The 27,504-nt window shown below is 44.9% G+C and overlaps 1 protein-coding gene across 2 annotated transcripts in view; it reads right to left on the bottom strand.

Moving 5' to 3' along the window:
- Positions 1-27,504, bottom strand: part of LOC115138337 (kinesin-like protein KIF13B) — an 86,119-nt gene that overhangs the window by 12,514 nt on the left and 46,101 nt on the right. Inside the window, exons 10-37 of one of the 2 annotated variants that reach the window (XM_029675096.2) lie at positions 22,066-22,178; positions 21,769-21,880; positions 21,202-21,414; positions 20,707-20,817; positions 20,344-20,478; positions 17,195-17,325; positions 15,354-15,440; positions 15,011-15,204; positions 14,499-14,787; positions 14,183-14,345; positions 13,928-14,074; positions 11,271-11,420; positions 10,745-10,870; positions 9,263-9,436; positions 8,744-8,901; positions 8,332-8,464; positions 6,303-6,452; positions 5,110-5,139; positions 4,903-5,002; positions 4,602-4,728; positions 4,264-4,319; positions 3,954-4,078; positions 3,508-3,783; positions 2,905-3,057; positions 2,526-2,603; positions 2,271-2,321; positions 1,975-2,104; positions 363-496 (exon numbers count right to left, since the gene is read on the bottom strand). In XM_029675096.2, coding sequence (XP_029530956.2) covers positions 363-496; positions 1,975-2,104; positions 2,271-2,321; positions 2,526-2,603; positions 2,905-3,057; positions 3,508-3,783; positions 3,954-4,078; positions 4,264-4,319; positions 4,602-4,728; positions 4,903-5,002; positions 5,110-5,139; positions 6,303-6,452; positions 8,332-8,464; positions 8,744-8,901; positions 9,263-9,436; positions 10,745-10,870; positions 11,271-11,420; positions 13,928-14,074; positions 14,183-14,345; positions 14,499-14,787; positions 15,011-15,204; positions 15,354-15,440; positions 17,195-17,325; positions 20,344-20,478; positions 20,707-20,817; positions 21,202-21,414; positions 21,769-21,880; positions 22,066-22,178 — 3,846 coding nt within the window. The remainder of the gene's footprint in view (positions 1-362; positions 497-1,974; positions 2,105-2,270; positions 2,322-2,525; positions 2,604-2,904; positions 3,058-3,507; positions 3,784-3,953; positions 4,079-4,263; positions 4,320-4,601; positions 4,729-4,902; positions 5,003-5,109; positions 5,140-6,302; positions 6,453-8,331; positions 8,465-8,743; positions 8,902-9,262; positions 9,437-10,744; positions 10,871-11,270; positions 11,421-13,927; positions 14,075-14,182; positions 14,346-14,498; positions 14,788-15,010; positions 15,205-15,353; positions 15,441-17,194; positions 17,326-20,343; positions 20,479-20,706; positions 20,818-21,201; positions 21,415-21,768; positions 21,881-22,065; positions 22,179-27,504) is intronic. The other variant, XM_029675098.2, reaches the window with a different exon arrangement.

Genomic DNA, 27,504 nt, shown 5'->3' with positions numbered 1-27,504 from the left:
TACATTGAAAAGAAGGCACTCATTTGGGAGTCAGAGGATGAAGAGACTGAACTACCGTGGAGTATAGACCCACATCAACCATACATTTTCTCTGGGCTCACAGTTACTGATTGGTGTTGTGGCTAGAAACATGGTTTGGTTTATTTAGGGGAATCCCATAAAATGGGAAAGGCTTCAGTGGGGTTACAACAGGGTTTCCCAAACTCGGTCATAGCCCCCGCCACGCCACCTGGGTGCACGTTATACCAAATAACTAACTCATCATGCTTTGATGATTTGAATCAGCTGTGGGGGGTGACCATTGGTGATAGTTCAAATGTCACTTGGTTACCTAAGGTCAGTGGGGTGTGTGTGAGCCCTACCTGTAGAGAGTGGGGCGAGGGGCGCAGGGGCTCCTTCTTGTCCTCGCGGGCAGGGAACAGGGACTTGAGTAGCTTGGGCATCTGCGGCACCAGGGCTTTGACTGAAAGATAAGAGGCAGCAAGCCCTGAACGACCTGAGGAGAGAACCGGTGAGGGAGGAGGAAAAGAGAGGGTGAGGGGCAGGAAGAAAAGAGCAAGGGCAAGAGAAGGTTTGGAAGGTGCGAGAGATTAAGACAGGAAGTTGAAAAGCAAGCCCAGGAAATTACAAAAAAAATAAAACGTGGCTGGACCAGGTCAGAGAGATGACAAAAAATAAATTAAAATAACTGAACATAATAAAATAAAGATGATTTTACCACGTACTAACATATTATAATCATGAAGATTGCAAATTAATCTGAATGATTAGTTCTTATTGGCCACACAGCCAATAAAATGACATCGCTGAGAGTGAAATCAAACAAAGAAAAACAAACAGGAAATGGTACTACTGTATGTAACACAGGTACACGCACACACCAGGGTTTCTGTTAGGAAAATGTGGCACTGGACAACGTCACCGGGAAGATTTGAATTCACCGGCCATTTGAGAAATTTATCGGACTCATATGCATTGGGTGCGTAGCCCATTAGGGCAGGTAGGCAACAATTTCAAAAGATTTTTCTGAATTACAGTTCATATTAGGGAAATCAGTCAATTTAAGTAAATTGATTAGAACCTAAATGGATTTTTCAGGGGCACAATTACAGTTCATATTGAGCAGTTGGAAATCAGTCATGGATTTCAGATCAAGGGGAAAAACTGCTCCAAATTCGCTCTAACCATTAAAATCACAATTTAACCGACACCCATCTATTTTTGTGACTACTTGGACCTTCCATTTGGTTTTGAAGTATTGAAACCAAACCATATGGATTTGAATGAAAATGATTGGAATAAACATGAAGAGGTGAATGTAAGAAGTGTACATCATTTCAAATAAGCTACATGTCATATTAAACAGCATATAAGCACTCTAAATAGGCCAGGAGCCAGACAGGGAGCCTAATTAATTATTTAGGCTATATTATTTCAAGCCATCCAATATATACATTGTGAAGCATTTGCGAGTGCGACAAAACAGGCTGGTAGGGACATAAAGCTCTCAGCATTTAAACAACATTCAGTTGTATTAAATCATTAGAGTCTGTAAATTGCATATATAGGCTGTGACTTACTTAGAATTAAATACAAATTAACGAAAAATGACTTTGTGCTTTTGAATTCATTTTTTTTTTTTTTTTGGCCAGTCTGTTTCAGGCTCATGGTCGCCTGGAGATCCGGCCAGCAGTGGAGAATATCCGCTCCACATTTGCAGAGCCACTGCATTACCGATTCAAAGAAACCCTGGCATGAACACATGCATGAATTAAAACACAGGACAGAGATGGAATCACACCAGAGGTCTACTGCGCAGAAAAGAGAAGGATGACAGGAGAACAGAGAGTGTGAATGTCAAGACTGAGGTAGTCAGCCAGTTAAGAGTGCAGTCTCAGGGGGAGAAAGACAGAGAGGAGAGGGGCGAGAGGGGAGGGTAGAGCAGTGGTGTAGAGGGAGGAGTCAGGACCTTACCTTGGTCTGAGTCCTGGCTCTGATTCTGTGGGGGCATGGTGGGTGGGGAGGAGGAGGGTGAGGGGCGAGGCAGAGTCCGGCTGAACTGGGGCGAGGTGATGAAGATGTCCTGCTGGCTCTCCCAGCGACTCTGGAGGAGAGAAGAGAGAAAAGAACAGCAGAGAGAGAGCGAGAGAACGGGCGGAAGGGGGAGAGAGAATTAAAAGATGTGGGGATTGATCCATGTAATTTGGGCTCTGTATTTGTTCAGTTTGAACACTAACAGTTGTATAGCTTCAACAGGGTTGTATAATCACCTTGTTTTCCAGATTGCAGGTAGAGGACATGTCCTGTCTGCTGCCAGAGAGCTGAACAAGAGAAAGGAAGGAAGGAAGGAAGGAAGGAAGGAAGGAAGGAAGGAAGGAAGGAAGGAAGGAAGGAAGGAAGGAAGGAAGGAAAAATAAAATGTAATTAGGCAGACCTCTGCTGCCTAAACCTATTAAATAAATAAATATACCAAGGACCCAGTACCCCAATAGACATGACTTTTGGAGAGAGAATGTGCCATTTACCCTGTGTACACTGGGGGAGCTGAGACTGCGTCTGTTGCCTTTCCCTTTGCCTGCCAGGTGCTCCTTCACCGCCACCTCCTATATACACACACACACGATTAAACACAGTCAAAACCAGGAACATGCCATAGCAGCAACCGTACTGAATTGTCCTGCGATGGACCAACAGAAATGTTAAGTGTTATGTAGATGGTCCTAGTGTGTTGTGGGGATGGGCTCGAGTACTCCATTCAAGGTTTCTATTGGTTTAATAGTAATTGAATACAAGTACTTGAAATGTTTGCAACTATTTAGCAGGTTAAACTTATAAACACTGAAAAAAATGTCAAACTCAACCCAGACATTGAACACAGTCCATCCTCAGTGTGTAAGTGTGTACCTGTCGTAGTCGGTCCAGAGTGAGGATGTTCTCCACAGCCAGGACACTGCGGAGGTATTTCTCGATGGCCGCCTCGTTGTCGGCCGACTTGGGGTTCTCGGCGCTGGCAGCTAGACGAGCCAACATCTCCCTGTCCTCTGAACCCTGTGCGTCCTGAGAGAGACGGGAGAGAGAGACCTGGGAGAGTTAGTAGAGCTGCCAAAAAGACGCAGGATCTCAATTGCTAAAATATCTGTCCCCTCCTAATCTCCTCCCCTTCATCGGCACTGGTCAGCTCAGTTGGTAGAGCATGGTGCTTGCAACACCAGGAGCGTGGGTTCCATTCCCGGGACCACCCCTTCGTAAGATGTACGCACACATGACTAAGACGCTTCGGACAAAAGCAAAATGGTATAGATTGTTATTATACTGTATTAAAATACATTACTTGACAGAGGAAAACAATATGGTGGAAGCCAAGGGCATCATTAAGTTGGCTCCGTGCAATGAAGGAGAATGCGAGGAGAGGACAGATTTTTAAACAGCTGAGAGCTATAGTGATTGTACAAAAAAAGAGCCATGGTAACTGACTAGAAATCACAACATTTCCTGTGTATGGCTCACCCCGGGGATGTTGGAGACCACCTCGAAGGTGACCCCGCAGCCGGGGATGGTGGAGCGCGTGGACATCCTCTTCAGGAGGTTCTGGGCGAAGCCCTGTCTGCCCGGGTTCAGGTTGACACAGATCCGTTTCCTCAGCACCAGTTGCATGTCGGCCGGGTGGCTGAGCTGCACCACGCAACGTACCGTCAGATACACCCTCTGCTCTGGCCACGCTCCGCCGCGGCTCAGCTGGGGACACTCGTGCACTGTGGAGTCCCATGACGCCTCAGCTTTTACCTAGTGGAGAGGGGATGGGGAGGAGCAGAGTTGTGTTCATTAGGGATCATATGGAAGAGAGCCGACAAACAGAGTGATTACTTGGACTTTCCCAATGAAAAACGCTTTTGGTTTTCCATTGCAAAAAAAAATGATACGGTGTGCCCTAATGAATAGGACCTGGTGCCTACCTCTCCATCATAGTGTTTGACGATCTGCAGGTCAAAGAAGTCGTCCTCATCCTCTCCGCTCAGAGTGGCGTCCCAACCGCCTGCCTCCGGGACCTCCAATGCCTCCTGGGAACTGAAATCATCCGCTGGAGAGAGCGAGGGGGGGAGAGAGCAAGAGGGAGAGAGAGAGAATGAGAAAAGAGAGGGTAAGAGAAAGACATGCGGTGCTAGATGAATGAAAGTCATGTTTTCAATGATTGACGTAATGTTACTCTAGAACAGTCAGAAGAAGAGAGAAAACGAAGAAAATAAGAGTAGAGAAAGAACTTACCACTAAGGTCCAGGAAAAGCACAGGGGTGTGGGTCTCCATTCCAGGTAGGGGGACCCTGGAGAAACAAAGAAACATGACCAAAGACACATGTTGAATAATATGGACATTTCCCATAGGAAAACTGTTTGAACCGTCTACATCTATATCCATCTCTCTTGCAAACGCTCACTCACTCACGCACATTCACACACTCACACACACGCACATTCACACACACGCATATTCACACTCATACACACGCACATTCACACACTCGCACACTCACACACACGCACATTCACACACTCTCACACACGCACATTCACACACTCACTCACACATTCCCTGTCTCTCTCACCACTCTGCGGGAGCTCCGGGGATGCCGCTGCCGGCTGAAGGCACCATTACCGCGTTCCTCTCCTCGGTCAGAGTCAGACGCCATTCCAAAAGCTGGGCCTCCCTCTCCATATCCTCCTCGGTCTTTTCTGTAGAGGGAGCACAACAATGTATTTCTTCCTCAATGCCAAACAGATGTGTAGGCAATCAGAGGAATGTGTTTTCTGCCTCTACCTCATTTCCTGTGCCCTTTGACCTGCCGCCCAAACTTATACAGCACTTCCTCCACTACACATTGACTGTTGTGTGTGTGTGTGTGTTACCTGGCTTGATGACCAAGGTCTGAAGGTGTTGGTCCAGATACTCCTGTCTCTTGGTGAGAGCCGTTAGCCACTGGTGACGCAGACGCTCCAGATCACGCTCCTATTGGACAGAACACACACCAACAAATCAGATATAGCACCAGAAGAACCCATCATTGAGTTGTCCCGCTATCTGTCTCTCAGTAGAGATAATCTAATGTTATTTACCTGATAGCTGTCCATCTCATCACCTTCCACCTGTGGGACAAACAACAAAATACACAATAGTATTAGTCCAAAACCCTTTCGTAAATGGCAGCCATTTCTTTCTTCCAGTATAGTAATGTATGTGTATACAGTACCACTCAAAAGTTTGGACATCTACTCATTCAAGGGTTTTATATTTTTTATTACTATTTTCTACATTGTAGAATTAATAGTGAAGACATCGAAGCTATGAAATAAGAAATATGGAATCATGTAGTAACCAAAAAAGTGTTAAACAAATCCAAATATATTTTAGATCCTTCAAATTAGCCACCCTTTGCCTTGATGACAGCTTTGCACACTCTTCTCTCAACCAGCTTCACCTGGAATGCTTTTCCAACAATCTTGAAGGAGTTCCCACATATGCTGAGCACTTGTTTACAGCTTTTTCTCCACTCTGCGGTCCAACTCATCTCAAACCATCTCAATTGGGTTGAGGTCAGGTGATTGTGGAGTTCAGGTCATCTGATGCAGCACTCAATCACTCTCCTTCTTGGTCAAATAGCCCTTACACAGCCTGGAGGTGCGTTGGGTCATTTTCCTGTTGAAAAACAAATGATAGACCCACTAAGCGCAAACCAGATGGGATGGCGCATCGCTGCAGAATGCTGTGGCGGTTGGAACCAAAAATCTCAAATTTGGACTCATCAGACCAAAGGACAGATTTCCACCGGTCTAATGTCCATTGATTGTGTTTCTTGGCCCAAGCAAGTCTTCTTATTATTGGTGTCCTTTAGTAGTGGTTTCTTTGCAGCAATTCGACCATGAAGGCCTGATTCACACAGTCTCCTCTGAACAGTTGATGTTGAGATGTGTCTGTTACTTGAACTCTGTGAAGCATTTATATTGGCTGCGATTTCTGAGGCTGGTAACTCTAATGAACTTATCCTCTGCAGCAGAGGTAACTCTGGGTCTTCCTTTCCTGTGGCGGTCCTCATGAAAGTCAGTTTCATCATAGATCTTGATTGTTTTTGCGACTGCACTTGAAAAAGTTTAAAAGTTCTGTCTTAAAGTAATGATGGTCTGTCGTTTCTCTTTGTCTTTACTATAATTCTACAATGTAGAAAATAGTAGAAAAAAGAATGAAAAACCCTGGAATGAGTAATTGTGTCCAAACTTTTGACAGGTACTGTATGTATGTGTTCGTGTGTTACCTGTACGGGTTCGTTGCTGGCCTTGGCCTGGCAAGTCTGTCTGATCTCCACACAGCCCACTGACACGGCCAGCAGCACCTCAGCTATCAGGGGCATGGTGCCGCTATCCTGCACGGACCTCACCTCCACCTGCAGACGCCTTGACTGGCCCTGTGGGTGGGGGGTGAAGGAGAGGGATAAGAGGGAAGAAGAGATTAGATATGAAGTTCTAACGTCAATCACCTGTTCGCATCCTCTACAATGGATTAAAGTGAGCTCCTTTCTACCTCAAATTAGTCCTTTTGGCCATTTGTTTTGGTAAGCCCCTTTCCATTACATGCCTTTGGACTAGCACTAACCCCGAGTAACACACATGGCATCAACAGAATATAGAACGGTGGGGAGAACGTTGCTTGTCCATTTCAATGGTAGATGTACAGTGCCTTATTGCACATTTTGTTGTTACAGCCTGAATTCAAAATGGATTAAATATTTTTTTATTACCCATCTACACACAATACCCCAACATGTTTTCAAAAAGGTTAGCAAATTTATTGAAAATAAAATACAGAAATATCTCATTTTCATGAAGTATTCACACCCCTGAGTCAATAGAAGAGTCTTTCTGGATAAGTCTCTAAGAGCTTTCCCCACCTTGATTGTGCAACATTTCCCCATAATTATTTTCTAAATTCTTCAAGCTCTGTCAAATTGGTTGTTGATCATTACCAGACAACTATTTTCAGGTCTTGTCATATATTTTCAAGTAGATTTAAGTTAGAACTAACTCGGCGACTCAGGAACATTCACCGTCTTCTTGGTAAGCAACTCCAGTGTAGATTTGGCGTTGTGTTTTAGGTTATTGTCCTGCTGAAAGGTGTATTCATCTTTCAGTGTCTGGTGGAAAGCAGACTGAACCAGGTTTTCCTCTAGGATTTTGACTGTGCTTAGCTCCATTCCGTTTCTTTTTAGTCCTGAAAAAAGCTCCCCAGCTCTTAACGATTATAAGCATACCCATAACATGATGCAGCCACCACTATGCTTGAAAATATGGAGAGTGGTACTCAGTAATGTGTGGTATTGAATTTGCCCCCAATATAACACTTTGTATTCAGGACAAAAAGTGAATTGCTTTGCAACATTTTTTTGCAGTATTACTTTAGTGCCTTGTTGCAAACAGGACACATGTTTTGGAATATGTTTTATTCTTGTACAGGCTTCCTTCTTTTCACTCTGTCAGTTAGGTTACTATTGTGGAGTAACTACAATGTAACTAGCAACTGAGTTAGGAAGGACGCCTGTATCTTTGTAGTTACTGGATGTATAGATACACCATCCCAAAGTGTAATTAATAACTTCACCATTTTCAAAGGGATATTTCATGTCTGCTTTTTTAAATCTTTACCCATCTGCCAATAGGTGCTCTTCTTTGCGAAGCATTGGGAAAACCTCTCTGGTCTTTGAATCTGTTTGAAATTCACTGCTCAACTGAGGGACCTTACAGATAAGTGTATGTGTGGGGTACAGAGATGAGGTAGTCATTCAAAAATCATGTTGAACACTATTATTGCACAAAGAGTGCAATAGTGCTTTTTGCAATTGATTATTTGACTTGATAAGCAAATCTTTACTCCTGAACTTTTTTATGCTTGCTATAACAAAGGACTTGAATACTTACTGACTCAAGACATTGTAAAAAATAAAATAATGTACAACTTAATTCCACTTTGACATTATGGCTAGTGACAACATTTTTTCAATTTAATCCATTTTAAATTCAGTCTATAACACAACAAAATTTGGAAGATGTCAAGGAGTATGAATACTTTCTGAAGGCCCTGTATGAAATTATATTTTCTTAGGTAAGAACAACTTGGAATTGCTGATTAAACAGAAAATAAAGATATTTACTTAAAATTGCGTTGACAGGAAAAAAAACACATTGTTTTAGATAGGGTTCTGAATAGATATAAACTAAATTACACCATTACATTGGCAGGAGAAAATGAGAAGGAAAAAAAAAAATCACACACACACAGGTAACACCTACCTGTCGTAGTTGGAAAATGCCTCCGGTGCGTACGTCTCTGGCAGGTATGACCTCTACAGGCATGAAGTCTCCGTTCTCGTTGATCTCCAACACCTGGATCCACATCTCCAGACGACGGGTTACCTCACTCCACCTGCAGGTGGAGACAGACACAGGACATAATATGTCATTTACAAGGTTGCTTTTTTGTAGAAATGGAACTTCTGGTATATGTGTTGGTGTCACATTGTGCTGCATCATTCTGTATGTGTGTGTGTGTGTACTTGTCCAGTAGCCTGCGTACCTGTCTTGCAGCCACCGTGTGTGTGTAGTGTGTCTGTACTATGTACCTGTCCTGTGTGTGTGTATAGCTGACCCATACAGTGCACCATACCTTGGGTGTGTGTGTACCTGTCCCGTAGTGTGTGTGTACCTGTCCCGTAGTGTGCGTGTCTTGGCCTGTATAATGCTGAGGTCCCAGAGGGCAGGGTTCCTGCCGGAGTCTGCTTGTCTGTGTCCGTACACCTCGATGGCCAATGCCCCCTCTGTCAGATACTCTATAAACTCTTCTGTTACTGCCACACCTAGCTCCTAATATATAGATAGATATAAATGATATATATATATAGAGAGAGAGAGATATAGAGAGAAAGAAAAACAGCATTTGAAAGGGCAGAAATAATAGCACAGAACACCACTGAAAGAACATAGATGCGTTAGCATTACATTAACACACTATAGCGGAATAATACACATGCTGTAAGGAGATAGGAAGGGTTGGGGTTAAACCAGACTGAATGCTGCGTTCACTAGATTAACCAGGCTACCGGTTTCATCCTGAGCTACATAAGCTATCTGCAACATGATTGAAATGTAAATGTCTTTTATGGCCTGTTGGACGGTTCAACATTGTTACTTTGGCAATACAAGTGCTTTTAATTTAATGTCATACCTTGCAGCTGTCGAAAACCACCATGCAGTGCGGTTCCTTGCTGCTGGGGGACGAGGCGGAGGGGTCCACCTCTGGGGCCACGATGACGGGTTCTGCCTGGTCCCAGAACGAGTACTGGCAGAACACATAATTGGACAGGTACTGGGGGAGACCTGTCGCCTGCAGGATCTTGATCTGGAGGAGAAGCACGGTTGGGGTTGGGTGATTAAATAGGATTCAAGAGAGAACAAGCAAATGATATTGCAGACCTGCCAACCCTGTCCAACCTTTTAGAGACCAGATGCGCGCGGCAAATTGAAGATTCAACTCGTGCGCAGGCTGTTTGTGAGTCTGATCGCAATTATAGAATTGTACCAAATCTAGTCTTTCTTGACAGCATTCCATTTACACATATGGTAAAAGTCACTAACAAGATCTAATGAGAAAGAACACACAAAGGGCCTTTATTATTTGTTTAATAAAATTTAAAAAACTCGAAATAAATTTATTTAGGTACAAAATGTACAAACGTCTTATCCACGATCATTTAAAAAAAACACTCTATGGTAAGAAAAATGTTTGAAGCAGAGCATCCGTATCAAATAAACATGTTACCCATAATAAAAAGGGAAAAGCTATGATAGGAAACAATGGGTGAGAACAAATCTTTGGGAGACCTTCAAATGTTCATTTCATTTCCTAGACAGATTTGCCTGGAAGCTAGCAGAGCATCAGGGTAGGTCGTCTGGCAATCGTTGAAACCTACTTGGTAACGAGGGCACTTAGCATGTCTGTACTGAGGGAGCTTTTTGTGACGTTGATCATAATCAGGTTGCGTGATCCTCGTAATGTTACGTGGAAAATACAACTAATGGAATGCAGAATTAAATGTATATCACACTCGCACAAATGCGACCGGTCATTTTTCGTATTTGCATTTCATTTAATTTCTTTCACTAGCAAATGCGAGTGAACTGCTGGCACTTTAGAGCCCACTGAATGTCCATCTTATGTTCGCTAACGTTAGCTTGAAACAATCAGTGTTGACCTTCCCACAACACACGGAGTCGAAAAGGGATTTGTCCATGTTTTTACGTACAGCTGACAGTCGGCAAACTCAGCATCACAACAAACAGGGGGCAGCTACGTCGAATAATGATGTATTCATCTCCATGTCCGTTGACAAAACCCCTTACATGTCTGTGTGTTGCAGCTAGAGAATCGGGATGTTAGATTTACTCAGTGGATTAATTTTTTATTAAAATGTAAAAACAAAACAAATAAAAAATATAAAAACTCAGGCCCTATTCATTTCTGCATACTTTTAACTCGGATCTTGTACCTGCTTACATGGACAGGGAATTGCGTAGCTGGTACGGAAAATGCATGCATGTTGGTAGGTCTGATATTACTTACTCTTTTTTTGAGAGCCAGAAGAGCCATCTAAAAAAGGGACTTTTCTGTGTGTGTGTGCGAGTGTCTCCCTATCCGAAATAGACTCACCATGCAGACCAGTTTCCTCTCTTGCACCTCTCCATCAGGGCTGGCCTCGTTGTCCTCTCCCCCAGCCATGCTGTCCTCAACCCCCCCCGCCACTCTCACCACCTCAACGTGTAATCTCCCAACCACCTACAAGAAAACCAACGGCATGGGTGAAATCATTTCATAACAAGGGGAGTTTTCTGTGCTGCATCGTCACTGTTCCACAAAATGAGGCTTTCGTTTTAGCACAACACCAAGACGCCTTGTTCCTTCAAACAATCGAGTCAGGGCAGTCATCAAGCTAGACAACTATCTGTTTTATCAGGTGTGTTACTGCTGGGCTGGAACACAAGAGTTGGACATCACTGGTTGAGAAACAGGGTCGTATTCTTTCGGCGACGGAATAAACGGACTGGAACAAGGAGGAACTACCTTGACTTGTCCAATGAGAAATGCTCATTTTCGAATTCTGTTGCAAAAACATTTCGTTACACTGTGCCTAATGAACACGACCCTGGTGTTATGTAGCGCTTGAAGTTTCTCTTACCTCCCCCTTCTGGTTGATGATGGGTACTGCGTACTGCAGCTTGACGTCATAGAACAGACAGGACAGGAAGACGTTGGCCACGCCTATCAGACTGTGATTCTCCTGCTCGTCAAAGAACGGGTCGGCACGCTTAAAGTAGGAACGCATCACCTGCAGATGACAGAGCGAGAGAGGGGAGAGAAATGAGCGATGTGTCCATTCCCAAATAGAGCCCTTCCACTTTACATAGCATTTGTGTATATCTGAATGGCCTAGTAACAATTACTACTAAATGCACTCCATTTGGATATCACGCTGTCGAAAACACTGATTTGTCTCTCAGGGTTCGTCTTCGTTGTAGTCCAAGTTCTCTCCCCATCACACACTCCATCAACACTGACAATGGCCTGGCTTGAAGGTTTACCACATACAAACACACAAATCAAATCTTATTGGTCCCATACACATGGTTAGCAGATGTTAATGCGAGTGTAGCGAAATTCTTGTGCTTCTAGTTCCGACCATGCAGTAATATCTAACAAGTAATCTAATAATTTCACAACAACTACCTTTTACACACAAGTGTAAAGGAATGAATAAGAATACGTACATATAAATGTATGGATGAGCGATGGCCGAACGGCATAGGCAAGATGCAGTAGAATGTATAGAGTACAGTATATACATATGAGATGAGTAATGTAGGGTATGTAAACATTATATAAAGTGGCATTGATTGAAGTGACTAGTGATACATTTATTACAATTTTTTATTATTAAAGTAGCTAGAGATTTGAGTCAGTATGTTGGCAGCAGCCACTCAATGTTAGTGATGGCTGTTTAACAGTCTGATGGCTGTTTAACAGTCTGATGGCCTTGAGATAGAAGCACTTCATGATGATGGAAGTGAGTGCTACGGGCGATAGTCCTTTAGCTCAGTTACCTTAGCTTTCTTGGGAACAGGGACAATGGTGGCCCTCTTGAAGCATGTGGGAACAGCAGACTGGGATAGGGATTGATTGAATATGTCCGTAAACACACCAGCAAGCTAGTCTGCGCATGCTCTGAGGACGTGGCTGGGGATGCCGTCTGGACCGGCAGCCTTGCGAGGGTTAAGACATTTAAATGTTTTACTCACGTCGGTGCGGGGAAGGAGAGCCCGCAGGTTTTGGTAGTGATCCATGTCAGTGGCACTGTATTGTCCTCAAAGCGATCAAAGAAATTGTTTAGTTTGAACACATTGGGGTCCGTGACGGGGCTGGTTTTCTTTTTGTAGTCCGTGATTGACTGTAGACCCTGCCACATGCGTCTCGTGTCTGAGCCTTTGAATTGCGACTCTACTTTGTCTCTATACTAGCGCTTGTTTGATTGCCTTGCGGAGGGAATAGCTACACTATTTGTATTCAGTCATGTTTCCGGTCGCCATTCCCTGATTAAAAGCAGTGGTTCGCGCATTCAGTTTTGCGCAAATGCTGCCATCAATCCACGGTTTCTGGGGAAGGTTTTAATAGGCGCCGTAGTTACATCACCACCGATGCACTTGCTCATAAACTTGCTCACCGAATCAGTGTAAACATCAATGTTGTTGTTCGACGCTATCCGGAACATATCCCAGTCCAATCTTGAAGCAGACCTGAGCACGGGTGTTTCCTGTTTTAGTTTCTGTCTATAGGCTGGGGGCAATTTTTTAAAATTGTGGTCAGATTTGCTGAAAGGAGGGTGAGGGAGGGCTTTGTATGCGTCGCGGAAGTTAGAGTAACAATGATCCAGAATTTTGCCAGCCCAGGTCGCGCATTCGATATGCTGATAAAATGTAGGGAGCCTTGTTTTCAGATTAGCCTTGTTAAAATCCCCAGCTACAATACATGCAGCCTCAGGATATGTGGTTTCCATTTTACATAGAGTCCAAAATGAAGCACTTTCAGGGTGGTCGAGGTGTCTGCTTGGGGGGATATACATGACTGTGATTATAATCGAAGAGAATTCTCTTGGTAGATAATGCGGTCGGCATTTGTTTGTAAGGAATTCTAGGTCAGGTGAACGAAAGGACTTGAGTTCCTGTATGTTGTTATGATCACACCGCGACTGGTTAATCATAAGGCACACACCCCCGCCCTTCTTCTTACCAGAAAGATGCGTGATGCATGATTGCGTGAAGAAACCAGGTGGCTGTACCGACTCTGATAACATATCCCGAGTGAGCCATGTTTCCGTGAAACAGAGAATGTTACAATCTCTGATGTCTCTCTTGCTCGGATTTCTTCTACCTTGTTGTCAAGAGACTGGACATTGGCGAGTAGTATACTCGGGAGTGGTGGGCGATGTGTCAGTCTACGGAGCCTGACCAGAAGACCGTGCCGTCTGTCCCTTCTGTGGCATCGTTGTTTTGGGTCGCCTGCTGGGATCCGATCTATTGTCCTGGGTGGTGGACCAAACAGAGGATCTGCTTCGGGAAAGTTGTATTCCTCGTCATAATGTTGGTAAGTTGACGTTGCTCTTATATCCAATAGTTCCTCCCGGCTGTATGTAATAAGACTTAAGATTTCCTGGGGTAACAGTGTAAGAAATAATACATAAAAAAGAAAAACACTGCATAGTTTCCTAAGAACACGAACAAACTCATGACCACACACTCATGACCACACACACACACACACACACGAGTCGTTTGAACTCACAGGGTTGTCGTCGTCGTAGTCCTTCCACTCCTGGTAGAGTTCTCTCATGTCCACCATTCTGTTCTCCATCTTCTCCAGAGCCCAGATCTGTTTCCCTTTCCCCTTACGCCTCACCTGCACCGCAGGCTCACTCAGCACTGCATCACGCTGTGAAGACAGAGAAACATGTGTGTTTATGTGAGTGTGAGAATGAGTGTGAGAGAGAGAAGATGCACATAGCACCAGGTGTGTGTGTTAATGCTCATGTGTGTGTACCTTGCGGTTGGCATTGAGGTTAGCAGCAGGTATCTGCAAGGTGACTCTGTACTCGGTGCGTTTGTCCAGCTCCTCTGCTATGAAGCCAGCCTCCTGCACCAGCAGGTTAGCTCTCACTATCTGCTCCCTCAGCTTACGTAGGCTCCGGGTCAACACTGCCTCTCTGATGAGGAGAGCATCATCCTTTTCAAATCACACACACACGTCAACACTGCCTCTACAGAATGGAGACTTAACATCACCACCACAACGGTCAATATCACTGACAATAACACTCATTTACAGACATTTCCACCCTCCCTCTCCCACCACTCACCTCTCCTCACTCCACTGCCTCAGCCTGCTCTGTGCACTAGGTGAGTTGGACATGCCTCCCATGCTGAGTCTCTCCAGACTGCGGTAGTGGGGCTGTCCCGGCCTGTCGGCCTGGCCCTGTGATTGGCTGGAGGCCGTGCCAGCCTGTCCTACAGACTGTCTGTCCGGGTGGAGCCGTCTCCTCAGCTGTTGCAGCTCTTGTTCATACATCAGCCTCTGTCTCTCCAGCGCCGAGCGCTTCTCCTCCTCGTGCTGCCTCTCTAGGGACTGGAGCACCGCCTGCATGGGGTCTGAAGGTGACGGACAGGGGCGAGAGTCAATCAGGAAAGGGGTTTTTGGATGAGCAACCAATCGTGATTGCGATGCGACGGACAGTAGTTGCGTAGTCAATCGATGATTATCGACACATTTGTTTCTGAGGGCGTTTATAGTACTCCTTTCCCTCCATTCTCATTGTTGTTTTACAAGGACCTGTATGTGTGTGTGTGTGTGTGTGTGTGTGTGTGTACTCACCATTGTTGCCCAGGGCCTTCATCATGACTTCTGTCTGGGCGAACTCGTAGGAGAAAGAGACCTCGGAGGACCCCTCACTGTTGGTGTCTCCGTCCCCCTCCAGCTGTTCACTACTGCCACTGTTCTTCATTGGGCCCCCCTCACCCTCCTCTTCCTCACCGCCACCCCGCGACCGCCGCTTAGGCAAGTTGATCCTGTGGGGGATAGAGGAGGGGAAGAGAGGGATGGGAGGAAAGAGAAAGGGAATGGTTTCAGTACTACTCTTTCCAAAACGAGGACCAGTAGTTGAGCGAGACATTGTGATTCACAGTAGCCAGAACTGTCGGGACACAGACAGACAGACCTGAAGAAGTGGTTGTTGCCCCACAGGATGCGGTCTCCGTGGTGGAGCCGCTGCGGGCTGGTGCAAGGAGAGCCGTTCACACACGTTCTGTAACGTAACAACAACTTAAGTTCCACATAATAAAAACATGTAACAATGACATAAGAAAAAGCGACATAATAAATGTGTAAGAACATCTTTACTGTTGTTTTTATTGATTCTATGGAACCAAGGACTCCCTGGAAAACATTGCCAAATGTTACTGAGTGGACTATCCTGGCAAAAAAAGATCTAATAAAAATGAATGAATGATCCAGTTAGTTCATTCAATTCTTAAGGGGCCTTGCGGCAACATGACATCACCATCATCTGACAGCAGGAGATCAGACTTGAGGCTAGAGGTGTGTGCACAGTCATAGAGTGGGTGACTAGAGGCAAGAGAGAGGTCATTATTATTCAAATCACCAAGTCACTATTATTCGAGGCACAAGTAGAACAGGTCGAGTCTCGAGTCAAGTCCAAGTCGTGCATTTCTAAGAGCGAGTCAAGTTGAGTCAAGTGTTTTTAAATCTACAAATCGAGACCTTAGGACTATTAAGGTTCCATCTGACATTTTTGTAAAAGTCACATATAATAGATCTTTAGATGGTTCTTCACAGACATATGAAGTGTTTTTTAACGTTTTGTTTAAAAAAAAGATTGAACAACTAGAAAGTTCTATCTGCATAAACCCATTTGAACTATAAGGTTATATCTGCAATCCAATCACAAGACTGAATAAATACAGATGGACCAATCAGAACACGTCTTTGACATCTCCCTCTTAGTATGGTCTAGCTTTTTTTTTTTTACCTTTATTTTACTAGGCAAGTCAGTTAAGAACAAATTCTTATTTTCAATGACGGCCTAGGATGTGATAGTGGTGGTACTTTTCCCACCCTGCACTGTGAATGTTTACACGGTGTGTTCAATAAAGACATGAAAACATAGAATTGTTTGTGTGTTACTAGTTTAAGCAGACTGTGTTTGTCAATTGTTGAGACTTAAATGAAGATCGGATCAAATTTTATGACCAATTTATGCAGAAATCCTGGTAATTCCAAAGGGTTCACATACTTTTTCTTGCCACTGTATGTAGGCAGGCTACTCTGTTTTTGCCAGGCAATACCGGAGAAAATTAACAAGCTCGTTCTGGGTCACTAATCTGAATATGTGAGCCCACGTTTGCACGCCAATGCTGATGACTGGTCATTGGTCAACAGTCAAGACACGCAATTTATTGGTTCTGAAACAGATGTTTTTTAAACAAAATTGCGTGCAATGCCGTAGGCCTGTGTGTTTCACTAGCCAATCTTTTTTTTTTTGCAAGTGCGATATGGTCTCTGGCTGCGTAGAGAGTAGCCTAATCCACTGAGACTCAGTGCCACAAAATGAGCGACAAAACGTTACAAAACCTGGCCAGATAATTTCAGTCTCAAGTCAAAGTCGTGTCCCAAGTCTTGAGGCCGCAAGTCAAAATCGAGTCTCAAGTCGAGTCTCAAAGTCGAGTCTCAAGTCATCAAATTTGTGACTCAAGTCAGACTCGAGTCCAAGACAGGTGAATCAAGTCCACATCTCTGGCTAAAGATGTGTTGCAATAATGATGATGTGCGTTGAGATGATGATGATGACAATGACTGCTGGTGTACTGTGACATTTTCTGCGGTGTGAGCTGGTGCTAGCGGGCAAAATTGGTAACAAGGTCATTTTTAAAACCAGATTTTGGTTCTGGAAAGGCGTCACCTCATCCAGGCTTGCCCCGTTGTGGATTATACTGACGAGGAGGATAATAGTTGAGATGAAGAGGAGTGTTCTATACGTACCGTGAGTTTCTGTGGGGAGTGAGGACCACCCATTGGTCAGTTGTGATGTTAATGATGCAGTGTTCAGCCTGAATACCCATCCCACACAGCTGGATGTCCTGGGAGTCTGCTGAACCAACCTTAGTGTGCTCCTACAGTACACAACAATACCATGTTACAATGGTGTGTGTGTGTGTGTGTGTGTGATTTATTGATCTGCGGGTTGACTCATAACCTGAAGTCCCCGCGGAGGGTTTAGGGTCATGAAATATTGTGTGGATCAACGGCGGGTGGCGGGCGGGTTGAATAAAAATGTATATCTATAGGCTACGTTGAGGTTTTTCGTTCATTATTTTAGGCTATCTGGCATCAGTGCGTAAGCCTAAGCTTCAGAACCTAACTGAACGTGTGCCTACACGCCAATTGCCAAAAGCTTTCGGGAGCGAGCAGAAAAAGTTAGTCGATCCACGGAGGCACAAACGACAATGTCCGAGAGGGTCGCGAAATGGAGAGTTGAAAGTAAAGAGAAGGAAAGGCCAGAAAAGTAATGTTTGGGAAAGTTTTGGTGAAGTGGTAAAAGAAGATGATAGCAGTGCCGTCTATGTGATGTGTGGTGACTGAAGCGCTATACAAATGTGACAGTCACAAGATGGGGACAAATAGACCTATGGCAGGTCAAGGGAACTGTAGCCTACATTTGACATTTGAGTCATTTAGCAGACGCTCTTATCCAGAGAGACTTACAGTAGCGAGTGTTAAATGGAAACTGAAATCTGGACACAGACTGTAGGTCTATAACCTGTCACATAGCCTAATATAATATTCACTCCTGCAGAATTGAGCAGTCCTTGCAGTAAAATGACAACATTTAGGTTACATTACTACTCTAAAACAGGAGTGGAGAAATGTGATTTATTTCTTTCATCATCTTGAGAGAATGCGAATGCACAGTTATATACTGTCTGTAGAGGTGTTATCTTCATTAGCATCATAAAAGCTGATAGTACACTGCTGAAATAAATAAAGGGAACACTAAAAAAACACATCCTAGATCTGAATGAATGACATTTTCTTATTCAATACTTTTTTCTTTACATAGTTGAATGTGCTGACAACAAAATCACACAAAATGTATCAATGGAAATCAAATTTATCAACCCATGGAGGTCTGGATTTGGAGTCACACTCAAAATTAAAGTGGAAAACCACACTACAGGCTGATCCAACTTTGATGTAATGTCCTTAAAACAAGTCAAAATGAGGCTCAGTAGTGTGTGTGGCCTCCACGTGCCTGTATGATCTCCCTACAACGCCTGGGCATGCTCCTGATGAGGTGGCGGATGGTCTCCTCAGGGATCTCCTCCCAGACCTGGACTAAAGCATCCGCCAACTCCTGGACAGTCTGTGGTACAACGTGGCGTTGGTGGATGGAGCGAGACATCATGTCCCAGATGTGCTCAATTGGATTCAGGTCTGGGGAACGGGCGGGCCAGTCCATAGCATCAATGCCTTCCTCTTGCAGGAACTGCTGACACACTCCAGCCACATGAGATCTAGCATTGTCTTGCATTAGGAGGAACCCAGGGCCAACCGCACCAGCATATGGTCTCACAAGGGGTCTGAGGATCTCATCTCGGTACCTAATGGCAGTCAGGCTACCTCTGGCGAGCACATGGAGGGCTGTGCGGCCCCCACACGTCCTGCACGGTGTTGGGCTGTAAGCACAACTCCCAACTGTGGACGTCGGGCCCTCATACCACCCTCATGGAGTCTGTTTCTGACCGTTTGAGCAGACACATGCACATTTGTGGCCTGCTGGAGGTCATTTTGCAGGGCTCTGGCAGGGCTCCTCCTTGCGCACAGGTGGAGGTAGCGGTCCTGCTGCTGGGTTGTTGCCCTCCTCCACGTCTCCTGATGGACTGGCCTGTCTCCTGGTAGCGCCTCCATGCTCTGGACACTACGATGACAGACACAGGAAACCTTCTTGCCACAGCTCGCATTGATGTGCCATCCTGGATGAGCTGCACTACCTGAGCCACTTGTGTGGGTTGTAGACTCCGTCTCATACTATCACTAGAGTGAAAGCACCGCCAGCATTCAAAAGTGACCAAAACATCAGCCAGGAAGCATAGGAACTGAGAAGTGGTCTGTGGTCCCCACCTGCAGAACCGCTCCTTTATTGGGGATGTCTTGCTAATTGCTTATAATTTCAACCTGTTGTCTATTCCATTTGCACAACAGCATGTGAAATGTATTGTCAATCAGTGTTGCTCCCTAAGTGGACAGTTTGATTTCACAGAAGTGTGATTGACTTGGGAGTTACAATGTGTTGTTTAAGTGTTCCCTTCATTTATTGAGCAGTGTATTTCAACCACATAAGATATACATCCAAGCTGATGGATCGTTTTTTTCTCAGCTTTCATTTGGAAATTTTGTACAGAAACTCTTTTCCGTTTTTTATTGCATTTTCTCCCCGGTCCCTAAACGTCATTGCTCCGCGAAAGAAGAAGAGATGACAGAGAAAACTTTACCAATGTCAACTAGAGTGAAGTGTTCATTCTATCATTTATGACAATCTGTTGAGCAAGGGTTTATTTAGTCTTCTAGGGCAACATAATGACAGAAGAGAAGCTGTGTGTATCTAATTATAGACAAGATGACTAATAAATAGCCTACCAAAATGTTGGAAATAAGCAGAAATATATCTAAATCAGGCAACAACAAAAAATCCTGCACCCTGTCAAAACATCTTTCCGCTGTCTGACTGTAGCCTACAGCGTATTTTCTATATTAGAGTGTTATTTTATTTAACCTTTATTTAACTAGGCAAGTCAGTTAAAAACAAATTGTTATTTACAATGACTGCCTACCCCGGCCAACCCTGGACGACGCTGGGCCAATTGTGCGCCGCCCTATGGGACTCCCAATCACGGCCGGTTGTGATACAGCCTGGAATCAAACCAGGGTCTGTAGTGACGCCTCTAGCACTGAGATACAGTGCCTTACACCGCTGCACCACTCGGGAGCCCAAGTGTGGGTTAGGGTCGGTCGGGTGCGGGTCTCAGATTTTCACTTTATCACATATAGCCATGTGGATGGATTATTAGCAATTGCGGGTGACCCTTGCTCCACTAGTGTGTGTGTGTGTGTGTCTGTGTGTGTGTGTGTACCTTCAGGTAGTAGACCAGCAGCTCATTGAGAGCGGGGTCAGCGTTGAGGTTGACTAGAAAACACTTGTCTTCTCCCACTCTGATGCCAGACGACTGGAGAGAGATGCCCAGGGATTCCAACTGTTTCTGACGCTCCTACAGGACACACAACAGAGGGAAACAATGAATCCATGCTGGTTGTTTTAATAAGGGCACACAGAAGCAAAACATTTCAAAATGTTGTAAAACATAAAAACAAAAAAAGAAGCGTGTCTAATTGTACAATTTTAGAAAGTCCCTGTTTCACTCAGTTTCAGACCGTTTTCTTTTTTGTGCCTAGTGAGCATGACCCAGGACAGAAAGTACAAGTGTGTGTGTGTGTACCTGTGCGATCTCCTCCGTCTTGCGTAGTTTCTCCTCCCAGGTGACAGTCATCTCTTGGATGAGTTTCTCAGACTCCTCCAGCCTTTCCTTCAGCTCCGGGGCCTTCATAGACTGGCCAGGAGACAAGAAAAACACACTCTTATTTGTGTTCCCTCTCCCTGTCTCCCAGCAGACAAGATGTGGTAGTTGATGTAATTTGTAAACGGATGTTTCGGTTGAAAAAAAGTCTTCATATAACCAAATGCTCTCTGTTACACCTGATGAAGCCTTCATTTTCCGGATGCAATTTCCAAACAGAATGCAACCGGTTTTGCCAGCTGGTGTGGGCCCTCTCCTCCCCTCCCTCCTTACCTTCACCTGTCTCAGTTGATCTCCCTCTTCCCCCTTCTTCTCTGCTCTCCCCGCCTCTCTTCCCTTCCCCCCCTATATCCTCTCTTTATCCCTATTTCCTCCTCTCACTCCCTTTTCCCCTTCTCTCTCCCCTCCACCCCTCACCTCTGCCTGTGTCAGCTGGTCCCGTAGTTTCTCCACCTCCTCGCGGAGCTCCCTGATGATGCGTGCGTTGGGGTCTTCGTTGACGACGGCGTGGTTGACGATGCTCTTGGCCCGGTCGGCGTAGCGCAGCGTGGACAGCGTCTCGTCATAGTTGTCGGCCGCCGGGCTCACCGTGGCCACCATGGCCGTGCGGCTGTTGCCGCCCAGGCTGTCCTGGTGACGGGGAGGAAGAGAAAGTGTGTTAGTAAGAGAGGGAGAATGAAAGAAAGACAAAAGGTTGCAGGGACCAAATCTTAATATATTTACATTTAACATTTAAGTCATTTAGCAGACGCTCTTATCCAGAGCGACTTACAAATTGGTGCTTTCACCTTATGACATCCAGTGGAACAGCCACTTTACAATAGTGCATCTAGGTCATATTCCTAATATGATTCTGGGGCAGAAGTGTTCAACTAATTAAAGGAAACAACAAAGATATGGGAGCGAGAGGGGGAAAGTAGGATGAGAGAAGTTATATTAAGAGCAGGGAAAAAGAGAAGATGTGTGTGTGTGTGTTCGTCTTACCTTAAGCAGCCACGTTAGTACAGAGTCTCTGTAGGGGACAAACTTGGTCTTGTTCTTCCCACACCCCTGTTCTGCCAGAGCAGATATGACCAGGCCTAAGGTGGTCAGAGACCTGCAGAGACACACAGGGAACACACCCTCCGTCGGGAAAAATATTTTAACACACACACCGGCCCGCGATCATAAGCGATGGAATGTTTTCTGGGTGTAAAGTGTGTATAATTTTGTTCATTTGGGAACTTAAAGCTAAAACTAGAACACTTGGAGCTGTGTCTGTGTCTGTTTTCAGTGACGTACTTGTTGATGTTGCTGCCCTCCTTCATCCTCTCACCAGTAGCACCAGTCTTAGCAGCTCTCTCACTGCCAGCCAGGTCCACCAGACTCAGCTTACTCACCTTCTCACCACTCGTCTACAGAAAGGATAGGGAGGGAGGGAGGGAGAGAACAAGGGGGAGGTTAACAGGGGGAGAGAGAGAAGGGGGAAGGTTATGGTGAGAGGAACAGGTAAGGGTGGGGAGGGAGAGAGATAGAAGAGGGGAGGCAAAGAGGGAGGGGGTGGGAGGTTAAAGGGGGTGGGAGGTGGTAGGTTTAAGGGTGAGAGAGAGAGGAAGGGGGAGGGAGGGAGAAAAATGAAAGGAAGTGAGTGAGAACGGATAGATGTAATTTTAGCAGATTTTCTTTCAATTAAAATAACTTGATTCGTGTTCGAATACATGCTAGAAGGACTCTGGTCCTGCACACAGTGATTATTTGGGATGTCAACTTATTGACAGATTTCAGTGAAATTGACAAAACATTTTCCATCCTATAATTTACATGCAGTATACAAACATGTTTCCTTGCACTAACATCAGGGGGGAGGGGTGATGTATGTGTGTGGGTGCGTAATGGGATCTCTATCTTACATAAGGTATGTGTGCATTAAGGACTGAAGCTTAACTGGGAGGCGGAGAGATAATTGACAGATGAGAAAGGTAGGGTGGGAGGGAGGGAGGGGAAGAGAGGATATGGAGGAAGGAGAGAAATAAAGAGGAAAGCGTTCTGGATAGGAGAGATAATTTAAGACAGAGGAAGAACAGAGAGAATGCAGGAATGCAGGACGGAAAGAATGTAAGAGCGAGAATGTAAGAGAAAGGGTGGGGTAGCCTAGTGGTTAGAGCGTTGGACTCGTAACCTAAAGGTTGCAAGTTCGAATCTCCGAGCTGACATGGTACAAATCTGTCGTTCTGCCCCTGAACCGGCAGTTAACCCACTGTTCCTAGGCCGTCATTGAAAATAAGAATGTGTTCTTAACTGACTTGCCTAGTTAAATAAAGGTAAAATATATGTATATTTTTTTAAAGTGAGTGAGGGAGAATGAAAGTATGTGAGATGGGGTGAGTGAATGAGTTGAGCGAGAAATGAGAGAGAGCGGGGAGGGTAGAGAGAGCCAAAGGGCAGTGGGGTTGAATTATGTACGGAGTTGTGCTGAGTGGGAATAGAGCAGGCAGAGACTACAGTGTGTTGTGAAAACAAAGACCGCTCTTGTCCCCAGAGAGAGAGAACAGAAAGAAGGAAAAAGACTGCATGAACAGGGGTGAACCTAGGTCAAAAAGGATTCCAAGTATTTGGCTGGTACCTCAAACTGTTTTCACCAACTGGATTCCACAGGAAATATTTTGTTCTTTCCTATGATTTAGTTACTGCGTTATCAACCTTTTATAAAGATGCTATACTAAACTTCCCTCTCTCATCTCAGACACACAGGCTTAGATTACATGCACTGTCAACAGGCCCTTGTGAATTTGCATTGAACTGAATTTCCATGGAGATATGCAAATCATCAGTAAAGGGAGGATAAAGCATATCATCAACAGCTGAAAAAGTAGAACCAATGATTCTCGATCTCTCTTTCTCTCACTGTGTGTGTGTGTTTTTCTTTAACTATCCTTGTGGGTACCAGAATTCCTCACAAGGACAGTAAAACAAGGAAAAGTGGAGAAATTTTGCCGGTCTCCACAAGGAAAAATGCTATTTTAGTCTTAGGGGTTAGGTTTAGGAGTTATAGTTTTAGGGTTAGGGGTTAAGGTTAGGCTTAAGGTTAGACTGAGGTTAAGGGTTAAGGAAAATAGGATTTTGGACTGGAATCCATTCTTTGGTCCCCACAAGGATAGCACTACAAAACTGTGTGTGTGTGTGTGTGTGTTGACGCGTGGACAGACTTAATTTGTGTGTCAGTTTCAATGATTCGCTCAGTCTATATTTAGCTTTGTTTCCATTCCAGCATGTGCACCTGGGGCTGCATTCAGGAACACAACCAACAAGGTATCAAATGGTCAGTCTGCAACAATGGTCAACACTCATTGACTTGAACACAGCCTTATTTGACCTGGACTAGAATCAACTGTTCCACTCCTGCATTATTCAAATCTGTGTGCTTCATATATTGTCCCAGAAGACAGAGGAAGACCAGGCTTGGGTGATTATATCACACACATGCATGTAAATAAAGTCAGACACACACACACACACACACACACACACACACACACACACACACACACACACACACACACACACACAGTTGGATGAGCGACCAGGTGTTGTTGGGATAACAAAGGATCAGGCTGACACAGCAGCAGATCAGCTGACATCCAGACAGAGAGAGAGCAGCTCATTACTTATTTAAAAGGTTTTCTTGGAGGCTAACATCACTAGCTAGTTCCTGAACAGTGGAAACTGAGGCTCGCTGACAGGAGAGTCTCTCTGCGTTTACACAGGCAGCCCAATTCGAATATTTTTTTCCACTAATTGGTCTTTTGACCAATCACATCAGATATTTCTTCCATAGCTGATCTGATTGGTTAAAAGACCAATCCGTGAAAAAAATATCAGAATTGGGCTGCCTGTTTAAACGTAGCCTACACACACAGTGCCCCAGATAGAAAGTGCTTAAGAAGTAGAGCAGTGGTACTCATTGCGCGGCCAGCGAGCCCTTGTCGCGGTGATTTTCCATTCATAATACATAACAATGATACAATTTCAATTCAATGTAGGCCTGAATCACTTCATTGAATATAATATATATATACCGCAGATACATGGCAGTACAGCACAACTGTTGAACAGAAAGGCCCGAAATAGAACGCAAACTGCTCAGCTACAGCGACCGACACATATTAGTTTGCTACTAGCTCATTTTGCAGTCTGGTCGACATGGATCGATTTATTGTAAAATAAATCAACAGAAATCTATTGCCAATGAAGATGAGAGGAAGGGGCTGGAGAACAACGTGACAGCTATGAACGAACAACCGCCAGAGAACCAGAACAATCAGGAACATGGCAGCGGAGAAATGCAGCTAGCTAACGTAGCTTTGGTGGCTAAGAGAAGTTGGCTACGGTCGATTCAAGAAGAACACAAAGTTCCAAGAGAAATTGACAGACTTGTTTATACTGCATAATGGGACTAGCTCACTTTGTCTTGTTTGAAACGAGCAAATTTAGAGCGACATTTCCAGTTACACCATGCCCACTTTGACGAAACATATCTGCCACAAAGCAACCTCAGAAACAACAAAAGTGCGCAACTCAAAGGACAGCAAATATCTATCACTGTTGCAGAGAAAACGACAGAGGCAACATATGAGATGGCTTGGATGCTCGCGAGAAACAAGAAGGCCTTCACAGACAAGACTGTTTTTGACCTCCGCCGAAGTAGTGTATGCTGATGTCACAAACAAGGAAGCTATTTTAAAGCAAATTACGGGACTGCAACTCTCAGACTAGACCATAACAAGACGCATAGACATCAGTAAGCAACTGATTACTGACATATCCGTGGCGCCGTGTTTTAGTATTGCACTGGATTCAAATGACATTGCCCAATCGTGTGTTTGTGTCCGCTTCCCTCAAAACGAGTCGTTCAGAGAGGAATTTATTATGTTTACTACCCCTTCAGGGACAAACACGAGGAGAGGATATTCTGAAAGCCCTCGTTACATTTTTTGCAGATAATAATATTGACCGGTCAAATCTGGCATCTGTGTGCACTGACGGCACCCCAAACATGCGAGGGAAGGAAAAGGGACTCCTAGGCCTGATGAGAGAGTATATTCCCGAATCTGTAACGTTTCGTTGTATCATTCATCAGGAAGTACTCGTGGCTAAACTCAAAGACTGACTTACAGAATGTGATGCAGCAGGTCGTGCGCTTGGTGAACATTATTATTAGGGCACTGAATCACCGGCAATTCCGCAAGTTGCTGGAGGAATACCAGACAGAATAAAGCGACTTGATATTTCACAATGAGGTGAGATGGCTGTCTCGTGGCAGCTTTGGAAAGATTCCTCTCTCCTCCCTCAAATCTGTGAATTTGTTGCAAGCAAGGGGAGAGTGGAGCCAGAGCTGGATGATCCACAGTGGATATTAAGGCTGTTTTAACGGACATCACCTGCCACCTCAACACAGTTTATCTCCAGTTCCAAGGGAAAGATAAAACTCTGGGCAAAATGCTGCGTGTGGTCAAAGCATTTCAAAATAAAATCACCACGCTGTTCATACCTGACAGTTTGTTCATTTCCCAAAACTCAGCGCAGTCACAACATCCAACCCAGACATACTGCAACATTTTAGCTATGAGGCATTTGTGTGTTGGAAGAGTTGGAGTTTGAGGATATCATGGAGTACAAGGAGTTTTTTCAACTTCATTGAGAACCCCTTTCATGTGCCAGTGTCATCTCTGACCACAGTCATCACAGCCCTCTGTCCTGACCGTGCTGGAATAGAGAGTGAGATAGTGTCATCTCTGACCCCAGTCATCACAGCCCTCTGTTCTGACCGTGCTGGAATAGAGTGAGATAGTGTCATCTCTGACCCCAGTCATCACAGCCCTCTGTCCTGACCGTGCTGGAATATAGAGTGAGATAGTCTCATCTCTGACCCCAGTCATCACAGCCCTCTGTCCTGACCGTGCTGGAATAGAGAGTGAGATAGTGTCATCTCTGACCCCAGTCATCACAGCCCTCTGTCCTGACCGTGCTGGAATATAGAGTGAGATAGTCTCATCTCTGACCCCAGTCATCACAGCCCTCTGTCCTGACCGTGCTGGAATAGAGAGTGAGATAGTGTCATCTCTGACCCCAGTCATCACAGCCCTCTGTTCTGACCGTGCTGGAATAGAGTGAGATAGTGTCATCTCTGACCCCAGTCATCACAGCCCTCTGTCCTGACCGTGCTGGAATATAGAGTGAGATAGTCTCATCTCTGACCCCAGTCATCACAGCCCTCTGTCCTGACCGTGCTGGAATAGAGAGTGAGATAGTGTCATCTCTGACCCCAGTCATCACAGCCCTCTGTCCTGACCGTGCTGGAATATAGAGTGAGATAGTCTCATCTCTGACCCCAGTCATCACAGCCCTCTGTCCTGACCGTGCTGGAATAGAGAGTGAGATAGTGTCATCTCTGACCCCAGTCATCACAGCCCTCTGTCCTGACCGTGCTGGAATAGAGAGTGAGATAGTGTCATCTCTGACCCCAGTCATCACAGCCCTCTGTCCTGACCGTGCTGGAATAGAGAGTGAGATAGTGGAGCTGCAGGCAAATGACACATTCATTGTAAGGTGAACTAAAATCAGGTGTTACCCATTTCTGGAGCCTTGTGTCAGACACAGTGTCCACTTCTGAAGCAATGTGTGCAAAAGGTGACATTTTTTGTCAGCACTTATTCCTGTGAAGCAACATTTTCAACAATGAAC

The sequence above is a fragment of the Oncorhynchus nerka genome, linkage group LG12 (assembly GCF_034236695.1).
Source record: "Oncorhynchus nerka isolate Pitt River linkage group LG12, Oner_Uvic_2.0, whole genome shotgun sequence".
NCBI classification, from domain to species: domain Eukaryota; kingdom Metazoa; phylum Chordata; class Actinopteri; order Salmoniformes; family Salmonidae; genus Oncorhynchus; species Oncorhynchus nerka.
Note: the sequence above shows the minus strand (reverse complement) of the source record. Positions and strands in the feature narration are given on the sequence as shown.